General features: G+C 53.9%; 1 protein-coding gene across 1 annotated transcript in view; it reads left to right on the forward strand.

Moving 5' to 3' along the window:
* The first annotated feature begins 336 nt into the window (after nt 1–336).
* The window catches only part of LOC147095836 (zinc-binding protein A33-like), a 30,306-nt gene continuing 11,231 nt past the window's right edge, over nt 337–19,411 (forward strand). Inside the window, exons 1-4 of the mRNA XM_085974840.1 lie at nt 337–482; nt 2,572–3,018; nt 13,703–13,798; nt 18,072–18,305. Coding sequence (XP_085830966.1) covers nt 2,629–3,018; nt 13,703–13,798; nt 18,072–18,305 — 720 coding nt within the window. The 5' untranslated portion in view covers nt 337–482; nt 2,572–2,628. The remainder of the gene's footprint in view (nt 483–2,571; nt 3,019–13,702; nt 13,799–18,071; nt 18,306–19,411) is intronic.

The raw sequence follows: 19,411 nt of genomic DNA on the forward strand, positions 1-19,411 counted from the left end.
CAGTACTACAGTGCTGTGGCGCCCCTGGTGACAGTGATTGGTACTACAGCGTCGTGCCGCCCCTGGTGACAGTGATCGGTACTACAGTGCCATGGCACCCCTGGCGGCAGGGATCGGTACTACAGCACTGTGGCACCCCTGGTGGCAGGGGTCGGCACTACAGCGCCACGGCGTCCCCTTGGTGGCAGGGATTGGTAGTATAGTGGCGTGGTGCCCCTGATGGCAAGGACCAGTACTACAGTGCCGTGGTGCCCCTGGTGGCAAGGATCGATACTACATCGCCGTGGCCCCTGTAGTGGCGGAGATCGGTACTACAGCGCCGTGCTGCCCCTGGTGGCAAGGATCGGTACTACAGCGCCGTGGCCTTCTTGACGGCGGGAATCGCTGCTGCAGGCTGTGCAGCCCACAATCCCAGGGGGAGGGATTTCGTCACTTTCACAGCCAGGGCAGGAGGGAAACATTGTGGCAGCGAATGAAAGAAGGTTGGTTTTAAAAACAGCCTCGCGCTGTGGAGCAGCCCGTCCTTCCCAGTCAAATACGAAAGTCGTGAATTTTTATTGCGTTAAAGTGAGAAATGAAAGTGAAAGCAACTTTTTCCCCTGTAGTTTGCAAAGTGTTGTGAACATGGCGTGTGCAATAGACAGAGGCTGTGCTGCATTGATTTGAATGCACATCCCAGGAGATTCCAAAGTTTGCTTTTAAATTGATAAACTTTTAATTTGTTTGCAAAGTTGTGTGTGGAGAGTCTGCGTGCCCAGGAAATGTGGTCATGCATGAAGCTGGTGATTTGCAGACCCGTACTGCAAACTTTGTGGGGGGGGGAAAACGTGCTTCGAGGGGAGGGGGAAAAAATCGAAAGCCTGAGGGGCTTTTCAATTATTTGTTGCAGAAATTGCGTAAAATGTCGCTTTCAACAGCAGCTGTCGGAAACACAGATTCCAGAGCTGTGCTGAGGAAGGTTATCTTGTGGGCCAGGGCCCAGCCCCAAAGCGAGGGCTAAATCTGGGAAATCAAGGCTGCTTTGAAGAACACCGCCCCCCCCCCCCCCCAACAAGAAATGTTGAGCTGTCACAAAGATTTCACTTTATTACTGTAATAAATGCAGAGAATGCTGGAAACACTCCGCATGAGGTCAGGGCAGCATCTGTGGGATTTAACGTATCAGGTCGATGGCCTTTCATCAGAACTTAGTCATAGAGTGTGTAAATTAGTGTGTTTGATACAAAATATACCAATAAACTAAGTAATGAGATATATATTGTATATATGTGGGTACATATAATTTAGCAAATTTTGTATGTTAACTATCTTGTAGGAAGCCATAGTTATGAGGGGAGACTTGAGATATTGTTACTGTTTTCAGTGGAGAGGGGAAGGCCAAGAGGAGATTTAATAAAGGTTTTTTTTTTAATTATGTAGGGTTTTGACAGTGAATGAGGAACCTGTTTCTCCTGTTGGGGTGTCAGTGACAAAGCATCATCAATGTAAAATTGTTGTTGAGAGGGTAGCATAAATTTATTTACATAGAGCGTTGTTGGAGCACAGAATGTTTTGCCACGGCGAGCTTAAAGCAGAGACTATTGCATCTTGGGGCAAATTGGATAAATATTTGAAGCAGACAAAGATACATGACTATGGGGAGAAAATGGGGCAGTGAGATTAGATTTGTATTGTGTGGCGAGAGTGGGGCAGTGTAATTTAATTTGGATTGCTCTAGCAAAGACACAATGGGCCCAATGGCCTCTTTCTATGCTGCCAGCTTGCCTAAGAAAGAAGTTGCATTTATGTAGTGCCTTTTACGACCTCGAGATGTTCCAAAGTGCTTTACAGACAATGAAGTACTTAAATTGTAGCCATTGTTGTAGTGTAGGAACTGCAGCAGCCAATTTGTGCACAGCAAGGTCCCACAAACAGCAGTGAGGTAATGACCAGATAATCTGTTTTCAGTGATGTTGGTTGAGGGATAAATATTGGCCCTGGACACTGGGTAGAGCTCCCGTACTCCTCTTCAACATAGTCCCGTGGGATCTTTTGCGCCCATCTGAGAAGGCCGACGGGGAATTTGGTTTAACGTCTCATCCGAAAGACGGCACCTCTGACAGACAGATTTTTGCAAGATAAGGGAGTTGAAGGGCTGTGGGGAGCGGGCGGAGAAGTGGCTTTGAGCCCAAGATCAGCCTTAATCTTATTGAATGGCGGAGCAGGCTCGAGGGGCCAAGTGGCCTATTCCTGCTCCTATTGCTTATGTTTTTATGCAGCACTCCCTCGGTGCTGGATTGGAGTGCCAGCCTAGATTATGTGCTCAAACTCTGGCATGGGTCTCGAACCCTCTGACTCGGGCACGAGAGTGCTACCCACTGAGCCTTGGCTGGAAGATCAGCCATGATCTCATTAAATGGCGGAGCAGGCTCGAGGGGCCGAATGGCCTACTCCTGCTCCTATCTTCTATGTTTCTATGTAAGTAATATGTATATTAACTGTTTCACTTAATCAGAAATGAAGGTGAATGGGAAGGACAATTATATTGAGCATGTATATTCATTTTTTGCCATACGTATACTTATTTTTAAGGCGGATATTTGAGAAGGATCAAAATTGGACGGACGTCCTATCCAAATTGGTTTGGGAATGGCTACTGGTCAGCACCTCAGCCGACTCTTCAATGAAGTGACCTGCTCCATCTGCCTGGATTTCTTCCAGGAGCCGGTGGCACTGGAGTGTGAGCACAACTTCTGCCGGCTCTGCATCTCCCGGAGCTGGGAGCAGGGCGACGCCTTCTACTCCTGCCCCGAGTGCCGGGAGGAGTTCCACGAGAAGAAGCTGAAGCCCAACCGCATGCTAGCCAACATCGTGGAGGGGGTGAAGGAGCTGAACCTGCAGCCCCGCCAGGCCCACCCCGCCTTCTACTGCGAGCGGCACGAGGAGCGGCGCAAGCTCTTCTGCCTGGACTGCTCGTGTGTCAGCGAGCACCGGGGCCACAGCTTTATCCCCATCAAGGAGGCTGCTGTCCTCTATAAGGTGAGAGAGATGTAGATTATACAGGGGGCAGGGAGAGAGATGTCGATTATACAGGGGGCAGGGAGAGAGATGCAGATTTTACAGGGGGCAGGGAGAGAGATGTAGATTATACAGGGGGCAGGGAGAGAGATGCAGATTATACAGGGGGCAGGGAGAGAGATGTAGATTATACAGGGGGCAGGGAGAGATGTAGATTATACAGGGGGCAGGGAGAGAGATGCAGATTATACAGGGGGCAGGGAGAGAGATGTAGATTATACAGGGGGCAGGGAGAGAGATGCAGATTATACAGGGGGCAGGGAGAGAGATGCAGATTATACAGGGGGCAGGGAGAGAGATGTAGATTATACAGGGGGCAGGGAGAGAGATGCAGATTTTACAGGGGGCAGGGAGAGAGACGTAGATTATACAGGGGGCAGGGAGAGAGATGCAGATTATACAGGGGGCAGGGAGAGAGATGTAGATTATACAGGGGGCAGGGAGAGATGCAGATTATACAGGGGGCAGGGAGAGAGATGTAGATTATACAGGGGGCAGGGAGAGAGATGTAGATTATACAGGGGGCAGGGAGAGAGATGTAGATTATACAGGGGGCAGGGAGAGAGATGCAGATTATACAGGGGGCAGGGAGAGAGATGCAGATTATACAGGGGGCAGGGAGAGAGATGCAGATTATACAGGGGGCAGGGAGAGAGATGCAGATTATACAGGGGGCAGGGAGAGAGATGCAGATTATACAGGGGGCAGGGAGAGAGATGCAGATTTTACAGGGGGCAGGGAGAGAGATGTAGATTATACAGGGGGCAGGGAGAGAGATGTAGATTATACAGGGGGCAGGGAGAGAGATGCGGATTATACAGGGGGCAGGGAGAGAGATGCGGATTATACAGGGGGCAGGGAGAGGGTTGCGGATTATACAGGGGGCAGGGAGAGGGTTGCGGATATACGGGGCAGGGAGAGGGTTGCGGATATACAGGGGGCAGGGAGAGGGTTGCGGATATACGGGGCAGGGAGAGGGGTGCGGATATACAGGGCGCAGGGAGAGGGTTGCGGATATACAGGGGGCAGGGAGAGGGGTGCGGATATACAGGGGGCAGGGAGAGGGGTGCGGATATACAGGGGGCAGGGAGAGGGGTGTGGATATACAGGGGGCAGGGAGGGGTGCGGATATACAGGGGGCCGGGAGAGGGGTGCGGATATACGGGGCAGGGAGAGTGGTGCGGATATACAGGGGGCAGGGAGAGGGGTGCGGATATACAGGGGGCAGGGAGAGGGGCGCGGATATACAGGGGGCAGGGAGAGGGGCGCGGATATACAGGGGGCAGGGCGAGGGGCGCGGATATACAGGGGGCAGGGAGAGGGGCGCGGATATACAGGGGGCAGGGAGAGGGGCGCGGATATACAGGGGGCAGGGAGAGGGGCGCGGATATACAGGGGGCAGGGCGAGGGGCGCGGATATACAGGGGCCGGGGGGAGGGGCGCGGCTGCGGCCGGGGGGGAGGGGCGCGGCTGCGGCCGGGGGGAGGGGCGCGGCTGCGGCCGGGGGGAGGGGCGCGGCTGCGGCCGGGGGGAGGGGCGCGGCTGCGGCCGGGGGGAGGGGCGCGGCTGCGCCCGGGGGATGCGGAGGTACGGGGGGGCAAGGGGAGGGGCGCGGAAGTACAGTGGCCAGGGATATACAGGGGGCGCGAAAGTACGGGGAGCAGGGATATACAGGGGGCGCGGAAGTACGGGGAGCAGGGATATACAGGGGGCGCGAAAGTACGGGGAGCAGGGATATACAGGGGGCAGGGAGAGGGGTCAGGATCTACAGTGGGCAGGGAGAGGAGGGTATGGTGTCCAGGGACTGGAAGAGGGGGTACGGTGTACGGGGGGGGGCGTGGCGATACGGGGGTATGTTGTACAAGGGGACTGCGTGAGGGGGTTCAGGTGTACAGGACGAATTTGTTCATCCCTGTCTGGCATAAAAATAAAACAAAAACAGTGGTGCAACCTTGGCTAACGAGGGAAAGTAGGGATAGCATAAGATCCAAGGAGAGGACATATAAATTGGCCAGAAAAAGCAGCAAACCTGAGGATTGGGAGCAGTTTAGGATTCAGCAAAGGAGGACAAAGGGATTAATTAAGAGGGGGAAAATAGTGTATTAGAGTAAGCTTGCAGGGAACATAAAAACTGACTCAAAGCTTGTATAGATATGTGAAGAGAAAATGATTGGTGAAGTCAAGCGTAGGTCCCTTGCAGTCAGAATCGGGGGGGATTTATAATCACAGAAATCACAGAAACCCCACAATGCAGATAGAGGCCATTTCGGCCCATCGAGCCTGCACCGACACATATCCCACCTGATCCCCGTAACCCCTACACCAACACATATCCCACCCTATCCCCGTAACCCCACGTATTTAATCCCCCTAACACTAAGGGTCAATTTATCATAGCCAATCAACCTAACCCGCACATCTTTGGGGAGCAAAGAAATGGCTGACCAATTAAATACATACTTTGGTTCTGTCTTCACAAAGGAGGACACAAATAACCTCCCAGAGATGTCGGGGAACATAGGGTATAATGAGAGGGAGGAACTGAAGGAAATCAGTATTTGTAGGGAAATGGTGTTAGGGAAATTGACGGGATTGAAGGCCGATAAATCTCCAGGGCCTGATAATCTACATTATAGGGCACTTAAGGAAGTGGCCCTAGAAATAGTAGATGCATTGCTGGTCATCTTCCAAAATTCTTCGGAGTCTGGCACAGTTCCCATGGAATGGAGGGTAGCTAATGTTACCCCACTATTTAAAAAAGGTGGTAGAGAGAAAACAGGAAATTATAGACCGGTAAGCCTGACATTGGTAGTGGGGAAAATGCTAGAGTCCATTATAAAAGATGTAATAGCAGAGCACTTGGAAAACAGTGACGGGATCAGTCAAAGTCAGCATGGATTTACAAAAGGTAAATCGTGCTTGACTAATCCACTGGAATTTTTTGAGGATGTAACTGGTAGAATAGATCAGGGAGAACCAGTGAATGTGGTGTATTTGGACTTTCAGAAGACTTTCAATAAGGTCCCGCATAAGAGATTAGCGTGCAAAGTTAAAGCACATGGGATTGGGGGTAAGGTACTGACTTGGATAGAGAACTGGTTGGCAGACAGGAAGCAAAGAGTTGGAATAAACGGGTCTTTTTCTGAGTGGCAGGCAGTGACTAGTGGGGTACCGCAGGGATCGGTGCTAGGACCCCAGCTATTCACAATATATATTAATGATCTAGACGAGGGAACTAGATGTAATATCTCCAAGTTTGCAGACGACACAAAGCTGGGTGGGCGTGTGTGCTGTGAGGAGGATGCAGAGAAACTCCAGTATGATTTGGATAGGTTGGGTGATTGGGCAGATGCACTATAATGTGGATAAATGCGAGGTTATCTACTTTGGAGGCAAAAACAGGAAGGCAGATTATTATCTGAATGGCAATAGATTGGGAGAAGGGGAAGTGCAACGAGACCTGGGTGTCCTTGTGCACCAGTCGCTGAAGGTAAGCATGCAGGTGCAGCAGGCGGTTACGAAGGCAAATGGTATGTTGGCCTTCATAGCGAGAGGATTCGAGTACAGAAGCAAGGATGTCTTGCTGCAGTTGTACAGGGCCTTGGTGAGACCACACCTTGAGTATTGTGTGCAGTTTTGGTCGCCTTATCTGAGGAAGGATGTTCTTGCCATGAAGAGAGTGCAGCGAAGATTCGTCAGACTGATGCCTGGGATGGCAGGAATGACGTATGAGGAGAGATTGGGTCGATTGGGCTTATATTCGCTGGAGTTTGGAAGAATGAGAGGGGATCTCGTTGAAACTTGGAAAATTCTAACAGGACTAGTCAGACTAGATGTTGGAAGGATGTTACCGATGGCGGGGGAGTCCAGAACCAGAGTCACAGTCTTAAGGATAAGGGGTAGGCCATTTAGGACAGAGATGAGGAGGAATTTCTTCACCGAGTGGTGAGCCTGTGGAATTCTCTACCACAAAAGGCAGTTGAGGCCAATTCATTGAATATATTCAAGAAGGAGTTAGATATATTTCTTAAGGCTAAAGGAATCAAGGGATATGGGGAGAAAGCAGGGACCGGGTACTGAATTTGGATGATCAGCCATGATCTCATTAAATGGCGGAGTAGGCTCGAGGGGCCGAATGGCGTACTCCTGCTCCAATCTTCTATGTTTCTATGTTACAGGAGGACTGGGAGAGTGGGGTACAATGTACAGGGACTGGGAGGGGGGATTAAGGTGTACAGGGACTGGGGGGGGGATACGGTGAACAGGGGGACTGGGAGAGGAGGTACGGCGTACAGGGGGACTGGGAGAGGGGGTACGGCGTACAGGGGGACTGGGAGAGGGGGTACGGCGTACAGGGGGAGCGGGTACGGCGTAGAGGGGGACTGGGGGAGGGGGTACGGCGTAGAGGGGGACTGGGTACGGCGTAGAGGGGGACTGGGGGAGGCGGTACGGCATAGAGGGGGACTGGGTACGGCGTGGAGGGGGACTGGGGGAGGGGGTACGGCGCGGAGGGGGACTGGGGGAGGGGGTACGGCGCGGAGGGGGACTGGGGGAGGGGGCGCGGCGCGGAGGGGGACTGGGGGAGGGGGCGCGGCGCGGAGGGGGACTGGGGGAGGGGGCGCGGCGCGGAGGGGGACTGGGGGAGGGGGCGCGGCGCGGAGGGGGACTGGGGGAGGGGGCGCGGCGCGGAGGGGGACTGGGGGAGGGGGCGCGGCGCGGAGGGGGACTGGGGGAGGGGGCGCGGCGCGGAGGGGGACTGGGGGAGGGGGCGCGGCGCGGAGGGGGACTGGGGGAGGGGGCGCGGCGCGGAGGGGGACTGGGGGAGGGGGCGCGGCGCGGAGGGGGACTGGCGGAGGGGGCGCGGCGCGGAGGGGGACTGGCGGAGGGGGCGCGGCGCGGAGGGGGACTGGGGGAGGGGGCGCGACGCGGAGGGGGACTGGGGGAGGGGGCGCGACGCGGAGGGGGACTGGGGGAGGGGGCGCGGCGCGGAGGGGGACTGGGGGAGGGGGCGCGGCGCGGAGGGGGTGTGGGGGGAGGGGGCGCGGCGCGGAGGGGGAGTGGGGGGAGGGGGCGCGGCGCGGAGGGGGAGTGGGGGGAGGGGGCGCGGCGCGGAGGGGGAGTGGGGGGAGGGGGCGCGGCGCGGAGGGGGGAGTGGGGGGAGGGGGCGCGGCGCGGAGGGGGAGTGGGGGGAGGGGGCGCGGCGCGGAGGGGGAGTGGGGGGAGGGGGCGCGGCGCGGATGGGGAGTGGGGGGAGGGGGCGCGGCGCGGATGGGGAGTGGGGGGAGGGGGCGCGGCGCGGATGGGGAGTGGGGGGAGGGGGCGCGGCGCGGAGGGGGAGTGGGGGGAGGCGGCGCGGAGGGGGAGTGGGGGCGCGGCGCGGAGTGGGGGAGTGGGGGGGAGGGGGCGCGGCGCGGAGTGGGGGGAGGGGGCGCGGCGCGGAGTGGGGGGAGGGGGCGCGGCGCGGAGTGGGGGGAGGGGGCGCGGCGCGGAGGGGGAGTGGGGGGAGGGGGCGCGGAGGGGGAGTGGGGGGAGGGGGCGCGGAGGGGGAGTGGGGGGAGGGTGCGCGGAGGGGGAGTGGGTGGAGGGGGCGCGGCGCGGAGGGGGAGTGGGGGGAGAGGGCGCGGCGCGGAGGGGGAGTGGGGGGAGGGGGCGCGGCGCGGAGGGCGCGTGGGGGGAGGGGGCGCTGCGCGGAGGGGGAGAGGGGGGAGGGGGGAGGGGGCGCGGCGCGGAGGGGGGGAGGCGGCGCGGAGGGGGAGTGGGGGGAGGGGGCGCGGCGCGGAGGGCGCGTGGGGGGAGGGGGCGCGGCGCGTAGGGGGAGTGGGGGGAGGGGGCGCGGCGCGGGTGGGGGGAGGGGGCGCGGCGCCGTGGGGGGAGGGGGAGTGGGGGGAGGGGGCGCGGCGCGGAGGGGGAGTGGGGGGAGGGGGCGCGGCGCGGAGGGGGAGTGGGGGGAGGGGGCGGCGCGGAGGGGGAGTGGGGGGAGGGGGGCGGCGCGGAGGGGAAGTGGGGGGAGGGGGGCGGCGCGGCGCGGAGTGGGGGGGTGGCGGCGCGGAGGGGGAGTGGGCGCGGCGCGGAGGGGGAGTGGGGGGAGTGGGCGCGGCGCGGAGGGGGAGTGGGGGGAGGGGGCGCGGCGCGGAGGGGGGGGAGGGGGCGCGTCGCGGAGGGGGAGTGGGGGGAGGGGGCGCGGCGCGGAGGGGGAGTGGGGGTACGACGTAGAGGCGGTACGGCGTAGAGGGGGAGTGGGGGAGGGGGTGCGGCGCCGAGGGGGAGGGGGTACGGCGCCGAGGGGGAGGGGGGGGGAGGGGGCGCGGCGCTGAGGGGGAGTGGGGGGAGGGGGCGGTGCGGAGGGGGAGTGGGGGGAGGGGGGCGGCGCCGAGGGGGAGTGGGGGGAGGGGGGCGGCGCGGCGCGGAGTGGGGGGTGGGGGCGCGGCGCGGAGGGGGAGTGGGGGGAGGGGGCGCGGCGCGGAGGGGGGAGTGGGGGGAGGGGGCGCGGCGCGGAGGGGGAGTGGGGGGAGGGGGCGCGGCGCGGAGTGGGAGTGGGCGCGGCGCGGAGGGAGAGTGGGGGGAGGGGGCGCGGCGCGGAGGGGGAGTGGGGGGAGGGGGCGCGGCGCGGAGGGGGGGGAGGGGGCGCGTCGCGGAGGGGGAGTGGGGGGAGGGGGCGCGGCGCGGAGGGGGAGTGGGGGTACGACGTAGAGGCGGTACGGCGTAGAGGGGGAGTGGGGGAGGGGGTGCGGCGCCGAGGGGGAGGGGGTACGGCGCCGAGGGGGAGGGGGTACGGCGTAGAGGGGGTACTGCGTACAGGGACTGGGAGACGGAACGGTTTACAGCGACTGGGAGAGGGGGGTTTGGTGTACAGGGACTGGGAGAGGGGATACGGTGTACTGGGAGATGGGGTACGCTGTACAGGGGGACTGGGAGAGGGGGTACGGTGTACAGGGGGACTGGGAGAGTGGGTACGGTGCACAGGGGGATTGGGAGAGTGGGTACGGTGTACAGGGGGACTGGGAGAGTGGGTACGGTGTACAGGGGGACTGGGAGACGGGTACGGTGTACAGGGACTGGGAGAGGGGGAATGGGGGAGGGGGTACGGTGTACAGGGACTGGGAGAGCGGGTAAGGTGTACTGGGAGACGGGTACGGTGTACAGGGACTGGGAGAGGGGGAATGGGGGAGGGGGTACGGTGTACAGGGACTGGGAGAGGGGGTAAGGTGTACTGGGAGACGGGTACGGTGTACAGGGACTGGGAGAGGGCGGTACGGTGTACAGGAGGACTGGGAGAGGGGCGTGCGGTGTGTAAGGGACTGGGAGAGGTGGTTATGGTGTACAGGGACGCAGTCTATGCGTACAGAAGAGAATGAATGCGAATAGGTACAGGAGTCAGCCAATCACCCCCCACGTTTGTTCCGCCATTTAACTGGATCATGGCTGATCTGTATCTTGAGTCCATCTACCTGCTTTAGTTCTGTAACCTTTAATACTCTTGCCTAACAGAAATCCATCAATTTCAGTTTTGACATTTTCAATTGATCCCCGAGCCTCAAAAGGCTTTTTGAGGGAGGAAGCGTTCCAGATTTCCATGACTCTTTGTGTGAAGAAGTGCTTCCTGATATCTCCCTCGATGGCTCTTATTTACCACGTTTGTTACCTCCTCAAAAAATTCAACTCGGTTCTTTTGACAAGACTTACCCTTTACAAAGCCCTGCTGTCTCTCTCTGATCAGCTCCTATTTGTCCCTAATAACAGATAGTAGCTGGCGATTGACTAATAGGCCTATCATTTCCTTGTTTATCTCTCCTACACTTAATAATAGTGACTTGGACAGTCTTCCAATCCAAGAAAAAGAAAGACAGAATTGCATTTATATAGCACCTTTCACGACCACCCAAAGTGCTTTACAGCCAATTAAGTACTTTTTGAAGTGTAGTCACTGTTGTAATGTAGGAAATTTGCGCACAGCAAGGTCCCACAAACGGCAATGTGATAATGTTTTAGTAATGTTGATTGAGGGATAAATATTGGCCAGGACACTGGGGATAACTCCGCTGCTCTTCTTCGAAATAGTGCCGCGGAATCTTTTGCGTCCACTTGAGAGAGCAGACGGGGCCTCGGTTTAACGTCTCATCCGAAAGACGGCACCTCCGACAGTGCGGCACTCCCTCAGCACTGCACTGGGAGTGTCGGCCTAGATTTTTGTGCTGAAGTCCGTGGAGTGGGACTTGAACCCACAACCTTCTGACTCCGAGGTGAGGGTGCTACCATCTGAGCCACTGGCTGACACACAAGCGGGCAATTCCTGAGTCAAGGGAGTTTTGGAAGATCATGACCAACGCATCCTAAATGGAGTGTTCCCTGTTCCCACAGCCTGGTCAGAAGCTTCCGGACTCATACCAAGTTCAACAATTTCAGACCATAACCTCGGCCCCTATTATATTTTTATATATTTTATCCACACCTTTGGTTTGTGCCTTTTCCTTTTTTCTCTCCCACATGGCAGCTGTCTCTCACTCTGCCAACGCATTTCACACTACATCTAGAGCCATCCTTTGTCTCTTTACCTGTCCTATTACCACCTCGTCTCGCCTTGAATATCTCTTAATGTCTCCTAACCTCTCCCAGACCTTCCCTTTTGTTCTTTCATCCCCTCCCCCATTTCCCAGCCCCCAAACTGGCCTTTTAATCTGTTTCATTTCCTGCTTTTTTTCTCAGTTCTGACAAAGGGTTTCGACCTGAAATGTTGACTTTGTTTCTCTCTCCACGGATGTTGCCTGGCCTGCTGAGTTTTTCCAGCGTTTTCTGTTGTTATTTTGGATTTCCAGCATCCGCAGTATTTTGCTATCGCTGTAGATAACCTTTGTTTTGTACATTGTGCTGGGGAACTGGCATTTTCAATTTTGGCCACCAGTGTAAAGTATGGTTAGGTGCAGAGGAAAGGTCCTTCCAGTCTTGGATGAGCCAGAACTACGTGAGCTCACCAAGATAAGACCAATTCTGTTTGTCTCTTGCCAGAAGTTCGTGGCTGGGGCACGGACTCCCATCTCTCCTCAGTTGCTTGCTCCGATGGTACCTGCAGGTGCCCAGCCTCGGTGTCCTGTTCAACCCTGAGCTGAGCTTCAAACCCCACATCCTGTCGGTTGCCCATGGTGCTTAACTTTCACCTCTGGAGCGTTGTCTACTTTTGCCCCTACGCCAACCACACCGCGGCGATGTTCATTGCCGTACCACCTTCACGTCAAGGTGTGGTTTCCATATTTAAAGGTGGCTCAGAAGCACGGTTATGCACCAAAGTAAGGAGTAGACAAATCGATGGATTTGCTTCAGGATCGCTTTGCGCGCTACTAAAGGCTCAGCCTCAGGACGAAAACTTAAATGAGACTGTACGCGACCTGGCGAATCAACCGCCGCGCTCTCGGTTGGTTTGGTCGTTACCAACTCCTCTGGTATGGGCAGCTCATGCATCGCACCGAGTCTGACCCTGGCAGAGAGTTCACCGTCAAACCACCACCAGCATGGAAGAGGCCACAAGGCAGACCCAGAGCAAGATGGGACCGACCATATAAAAGTGCTGCTTAACATCGCGGGCCTTACTGCCGCTGATGCACAAGTGAGAGCCCAGACTGCAATGGTTGGAAGAAGCTGGTAGCAGCAATCTCCACTTATGGACAAGCCCTTAGATAACAAATGGTTTCAATGGTATCTTATGCTTCAACCTACACAAGCCACAACACATTCAGAACTCTGTGCCCTGTATCCTATCCTTTACAAAGTCCCATTGCCCCGGCTTCCCAGTATGTCAACTTCAAAGTCTCTGGTTTTTGTCCTGAAATCTCTCGCTCCACCCAACCTCCAATCTTCTCCAACTTAGCATACACTCTTTGCTCTTCCCACTCTGGTCTGCTGCGTGCTACCTCCTCTGTTCCACCATACCCTGCTTCTGGAATTCTTTCCCAAAATCTCTTTGCCCAGTCACATCTCTCTCCCACTTCAAAGGCCTCATGAATACATAGCCACAGGAGTAGGCCATTTAGCCCCTTGAGCCTGTTCTGCCATTCAGCTAGGCCTTTACCCCACTTTCCACGTCGGTCACCTTCCCTCACTTCTGCCCACTCCTTCCAGGGCATTTGCTACGTGGCAGGTGCTGCATAAACTAAGTTCGACTCGGCCCCGACCTCGGGCGGGCACCAGTGTGATATTTCTGCTTTGCCCACACCAGCTGCCAAGTAACACCTTGCTGTAAGATTACCGCTTACTAGTCAGCTAGGAGCGCATTGTGCTGTGCGGCCCCTACCTAAAGTAAGAACTTGCATTTCGCACTTCCCCCTTGCTGTGCTAAAATCCTATCTGGTACATCTGTGTCTTTCTGAAGTGTGTTTTAACCTAACAACTCTAGCTCAATATTCTATAATGCCAAAACAAAAGCAAAACAATGCGGATGCTGGGAATCTGAAATAAAAAACAGACCATGCTGGGAACACTCAGCAGGTCAGTCAGGGCAGCCTCTGTGGAGAGAGAAACAGAGTTAACGTTTTCAGGTCGATGACCTTTCAGCAGAGCTGTTCTGACGAAAATGCCAACTGGCTTATTCTGTTTTATATATTAATAATCCGTCCGAGCCTATCCTTACGCAGCTTGCTGAATGTTTCTCCCGCAGGAAAAATTGGAACAAGCCATAGACTTCCTGCAGTCCCAGAAGGAACAGGCCTGTCAAAGTCAAAGCCAGGAAGAGGCAAAGATTTGTAAAATCAAGGTGAGTGTCACGTGGCTGTCTCTCATCCTTTGGCTTTCTAGGTAGTGAACATTTTGAGCTACGGTTTTGGAGTCGACCCGAATATTCCAGTGCAGCAACACTGCTCCTTTAAATGTTGTGTCCTTAAAGGAGCACTCCAGCAACTATTTAATGCACAAGACTCTCCTAATATACACAACTCTTTGAAGGTGGCAGGATAAGTTGAGAAGGTTGTTTTATTAAAAAAAAAAGCATAGGGGATCCTTGGTTTTATAAACAAGAGGCCTAGAGTACAAAAGCAAGGAAGTTATCCATTTTGGACCAAAAAAGGATGGATCTGGCTATTTAAATGGTGAAAAGCTAGGAACAGTGCAGGTCCAAGGAGGTTTAGAGGTCCATGTACACAGATGACTAAAATGTAGTAGTCAGGTACAAAAGCATAATCAAAAAGGCTAATGGAGTGTTGGCCTTTATATCTAGAGGGCTAGAATATAAGGGGAGGAAGTTTTATTACAGCTATACCAAGCCCTGAGTAGACCACCTCTGGAGTACTGTGTACAGTTCTGGGCACCGCATCTTGGTAAGGATATATTGGCCTTGGAAGGAGTGCAGCGCAGATTCACCAGATTGTTACCAGGGCTCCGAGGGTTAGATTATGAGGAGAGGTTACGTAAACTAGGCTGGCATTCCCTGAAATATAGAAGGCTTAAGGGTGATTTGATTGAGGTATTTAGGATTTTGAAATGAATTGATAGGGTAGACAGGGAGAAACATTTTTCCGCTGGTGCAGGAATTTAGGAAAAGGGAACATAACCTTAAAATCAGAGCCAGGCCATTCAGCATAGAAGTTAGGAAACACTTCACGCAAAGGGTGGTGGAAGTGTGGAACTTTCTCCCACGTCCAGGGGGATCCTGGGGGGATGTGAGGGAAAACTTTTTTTACACCTGATGACCTGGAATTCGCTGCTGATGAAAGTGGTGCAAGCGGAGACACTCTATGTTTTCAAGGGGAGACTGGATAGGCACTCGAGGGGAATAAACTTGCAGGGCTACGGGGATAGAACAAGGGAATGGGACTGACTGGATTGCTCTATTGTAAGAAGTCACACAACACCAGGTTATAGTCCAACAGCTTTATTTGAAATCACAAGCTTTCGGAGCGCTGCTCCTTCTTCAGGTGAAGTGGAGAAATGCATAAAGACACAGCTTATATAGTCAGAGAATCATGTCAGATGTTTACAGGTAACCTTTCCAACTGCCATTTATCACACCTCGGCAGAGAGATAATCACAGCAAAGGTGTGAATGGTGTCCAAACAGGTCAGTCAGGGAAACATTGCATCAAAGAACAATGAGGTGGGGTCACAAGGGGTCAAATATTGCAGATGCTGGGGTCTGTATGAAAAACAAAAAAACAGACAAAAAACATTTTTTTTGGCTGGAAATCACAGCAGGTCCGGCCGCATCTGTGTAGAGAGAACAAGCCAATGTCGACTCGAGTCTGGATGACCCTGCGTCAGGTGGGGTTACATGTAGCGTGACATGAACCCACGATCTTGGTTGAGGCCGTCCTCATGGGTGCGGAACTTGGCTATCAGTTTCTGCTCGACGATTTTGCGTTGTCATGTGTCTGGAAGGCCGCCTTGGAGAATGCTTACCCGAAGATCGGAGGCTGAATGTCCTTGACTGCTGAAGTGTTCCCCGACTGGGAGGGAACACTCCTGCCTGGTGATTGTTCCCTCCCAGTCGGGGAACACTTCAGCAGTCAAGGATATTCAGCCTCCGATCTTCGGGTAAGCATTCTCCAAGGCGGCCTTCGAGACACACGACAACGCAAAATCGTCGAGCAGAAACTGATGGCCAAGTTCCGCACCCATGAGGACGGCCTCAACCGAGATCTTGGGTTCATGTCACGCTACATGTAACCCCACCTGACGCAGGGTCATCCAGACTCGAGTCGACATTGGCTTGTTCTCTCTACACAGATGCGGCCGGACCTGCTGTGATTTCCAGCCAAAAAAAATGTTTTTTGTCTTTTTTTGTTTTTCATACAGACCCCAGCATCTGCAATATTTGACCCCTTGTGACCCCACCTCATTGTTCTTTGATGTAATGTTTCCCTGACTGACCTGTTTGGACACCATTCACACCTTTGACTGCTGTGATTATCTCTCTGCCGAGGTGTGATAAATGGCAGTTGGAAAGGTTACCTGTAAACATCTGACATGATTCTCTGACTATATAAGCTGTGTCTTTATGCATTTCTCCACTTCACCTGAAGAAGGAGCAGCGCTCCGAAAGCTTGTGATTTCAAATAAAGCTGTTGGACTATAACCTGGTGTTGTGTGACTTCTTACATTTGTCCACCCCAGTCCAACTCCGGCATCTCCACACCATGGATTGCTCTAGAGAGCCGGCATGGACTCGATGGGCCGAATGGCCTCCTTCTGTGTCGTTATGACTCTGAAAAAGCAGTAGATGCTAGCTCAGTTAATCTTAAATCTGAGACAAGGGTATAAAAGGATATGGAGCCAAGGCAGATGGATGGAGTTAAGATACAGATCAGCCATGATCTCATTGAATGGTAGAACGGGCTTGAGGGGCTGAATGGCCCCCTCCTGTTCCTAAGCTCCTATGTTATGCTAAATTACTGGTCCGGCCTCAGCTGGGGTATTATGTCCAATTCTGGGCAGCACTTTAGGAAGGATGCCAAGGCCTTGGAGAGGGTGCAGAGATTTACTAGAATGGTACCAGGGATGAGGGACTTCAGTTTTGTGGTGATACTAGAGAAACTAGGAGTGTTCTCCTTAGAGCAGAGAAGGTTAAGGGGAGATTTAATAGAGGTGTTCAAAATTATGAGGGGTTTTGATCGAGTAGATAAGGAGAAACTGTTTCCAGTGGCAGGGGGGTTGGTAACCAGAGGGCACCAGTATTTAAGGTAATTGGCAAAAGAACCAGAGGGGAGATGAAGAGAATTTTTTTACTCAGCGAGTTATGATGATCTGGAATGCACTGCCTGAAAGGGCAGTGGAAGCAGATTCAATAGTAAGTTTCAAAAGGGAATTGGATAAATGCTTGAAGAGGAAAAATTTGTAGGGCTATGGGGAAAGAGCGGGGGAGTGGGACTAATTGATGGGTCTTTCAAAAAGGCAGCACAGGCACGATGGGCCGAATGGCCTCGTTCTGTGTACGATTCTATGATTCCTCCGCGCCATCTTGGTTCTCAGTCTTAACACCTTTTATCATTTATTTTACACTTTCTTTTAAATTGACGTAAATGAAAAAAATCGTGAACACGCAAAATCTGAAATAACAATAGAGAATGGCAAATCGAGACAGCAAATTCCAGAGGGTGTGAGAGACAGATTAATATATGGTAGGATTTTTGAGTTGGCTGGATGGCTCTTTGTTCCCATGCACACCAATGCAGGAAATACACAGCACATCCATTAGCGTCTGACCTGAGATAAGTAGGTTAACACTTTGGGTGGGATTCGTCCTTTTTATAATCTCGCTTCAGCTTTGAAAGGAAGCGACTGAGAGGTGACCTCGCACAGACATGTAAAAATAACCTAAATTCAACAGCATCGAAAAGGGTTTTTCCTGAACACTACTTCAAACTAAACTGATGAAGACAAATTGAGGGTAGGCATCAAGATGTTCTTCAAACAGAGCCCTGAACACGGAATGGGCTTCAGGTAGGGAACTGAAGGGGAATCCCTGGAACCCTTCAGGAAATGGTCTTTCTGGATCAGTCAACCAAGAATGGCCTCCTTCATCCAGATCTTATCTTTTTTTCAACCTTTTTATTGACTAATTCTGCAAGGTTTGCACACTTTCTTGGGTAATGGCACACTTTTGGTCACATTATATGTTACTTGCAGGTACAAACAATGAGGAACTTGCAATCCTGCACCTCATTAATTGATAGTCTTTTTATTGGTAATGATTCCAAGGTAAGGAAGTGGTTCCTCCTCTTCAGTTCACCTCGCTATTATTGAGAAGGTAGATGGCTGCAAGACCATTGCCAACTGCAGGAGATGGATGGATAGATGTTTTTTATTTATTCAATTTTATTTGGCAGTCCGTTAAGAAAAGGTTGGGTTCGCCGGTGATGGTCTCCAGGGTCTAATACCCTGCCGACACTAGCTGCCCTGGGTTACATGTAGCCACCTGAGCTGGGTTCCAATAGGGCGGCCAGTTCTCACAGAAATTTGGGTGGGTGGGGTGGCGGGGCAAGGGTGAGACCAAACATTTCTGCAATGTAATGCCGCCGGGTCATTATTTTCACGCAGGAGCAAGGCAAAATGCTGAAGGAGCAGGTTGAGGCTGACCTGGTCGCCATCTATCAATTTCTAGACACGAAGAAACAAGAGCTGGTGTCAAAGATTGAGGAGGAAGTGTGCAGGACCATTCAGCCCTTGCAAGACAACCTGGTGAAGATCTGCCAGGAAACCTCCACGATTGAGCGAGCCGTCCAGGATGTGCAGGTGCAGCTGAATTTCGGGGAGCCTCTGGAGCTGCTTCAGGTAAGAGGCAGGCAGCCCATGGGAAACATGGAATGAACGTGCCTTCACCTCCCGCTCCTCTTGTGCCTGTGTTCTTTGCTCGGTGTCTCTTTGGGGGAACTTTTACTGGTTGAAAAAAGAAAGAACTTGCATTTAAATCACACCTTTCCTGACCGCGGGATGTCCCAAAGCGCTTCACAGCCAATTAAGTATTTTTGAAGTGTAGCCACTGTTGTAATGTAGGAAACGCAGCTCAGAGCAAGATCCCACACACAGCAATGTGATTATGACCAGATGTGGTTGAAAGATAATAATATTGGCCAGCACACTGCGGAAGAACTCCTCTTCAAATAGTGCCGTGGGATCTTTGGCGCCCGACTGAGGGGGCAGCCGGGGCCTCGGCTTAGCGTCTCATCCAAAGGACAGCACCTCCGACAGCGCAGTGCTCCCTCAGCACTGCACTGGGAGTGTCGGCTGAGATTATGTGCTCAAGTCGCCGGAGTAGAGCTGGAGCCCACAACCTTATGACGCAAAAGTGAGAGCGCCACCCACTGAGCCACAGCTGACACCTGAGGTAAGTATGTCAGTGCGAGGCATATGTCTCAGTTTCTTGTACCAAGCGCTGACCAGCTACATCGTAAACCTCCCTCTCCCCAGTTCAGTAATGTGCCTCAGCCCTGACCTCAGACGGGCAGCCCAATGACAGTTCCACTTTGCACATCAGCCTTATGGCTTCCCAGAGTGAAATTGCCAATCTGTTCCAAGTTATACATTGAGGGCCATTTTAACTGAACCCGCCCGTTGGGATACTGACGGGATCGGGGGGGGGGCAACGCTGGTTTTATACCCCGCCCCGATTTTACTCTCCATTGAAGTCAGTGGAGATTAATATCAGGCGGCGTGTAAAATCACCTGGGACACCCGCCCGGCGAGTTAGGTTAGAATTACCCGCGTTGTGTTGTGGGTCCACCCCTTTTAGGTTCTTCAGGTATCTTGGTCAACGTTCCTCAGCAAGATAGTACCACAAAAAAAACGCAAATTCGCCGGTCATTCGTCTCCTAGCCGACTAGCCAGCTCGACGAGCACCGCACTAACCCGTCTGTGCGAGATGTTTTACTGCGTTAATG

This window comes from Somniosus microcephalus, unplaced genomic scaffold (genome assembly GCF_052327205.1).
Source record: "Somniosus microcephalus isolate GS21.2 unplaced genomic scaffold, FLI_Smic_1.0 unresolved_chr1, whole genome shotgun sequence".
NCBI classification, from domain to species: domain Eukaryota; kingdom Metazoa; phylum Chordata; class Chondrichthyes; order Squaliformes; family Somniosidae; genus Somniosus; species Somniosus microcephalus.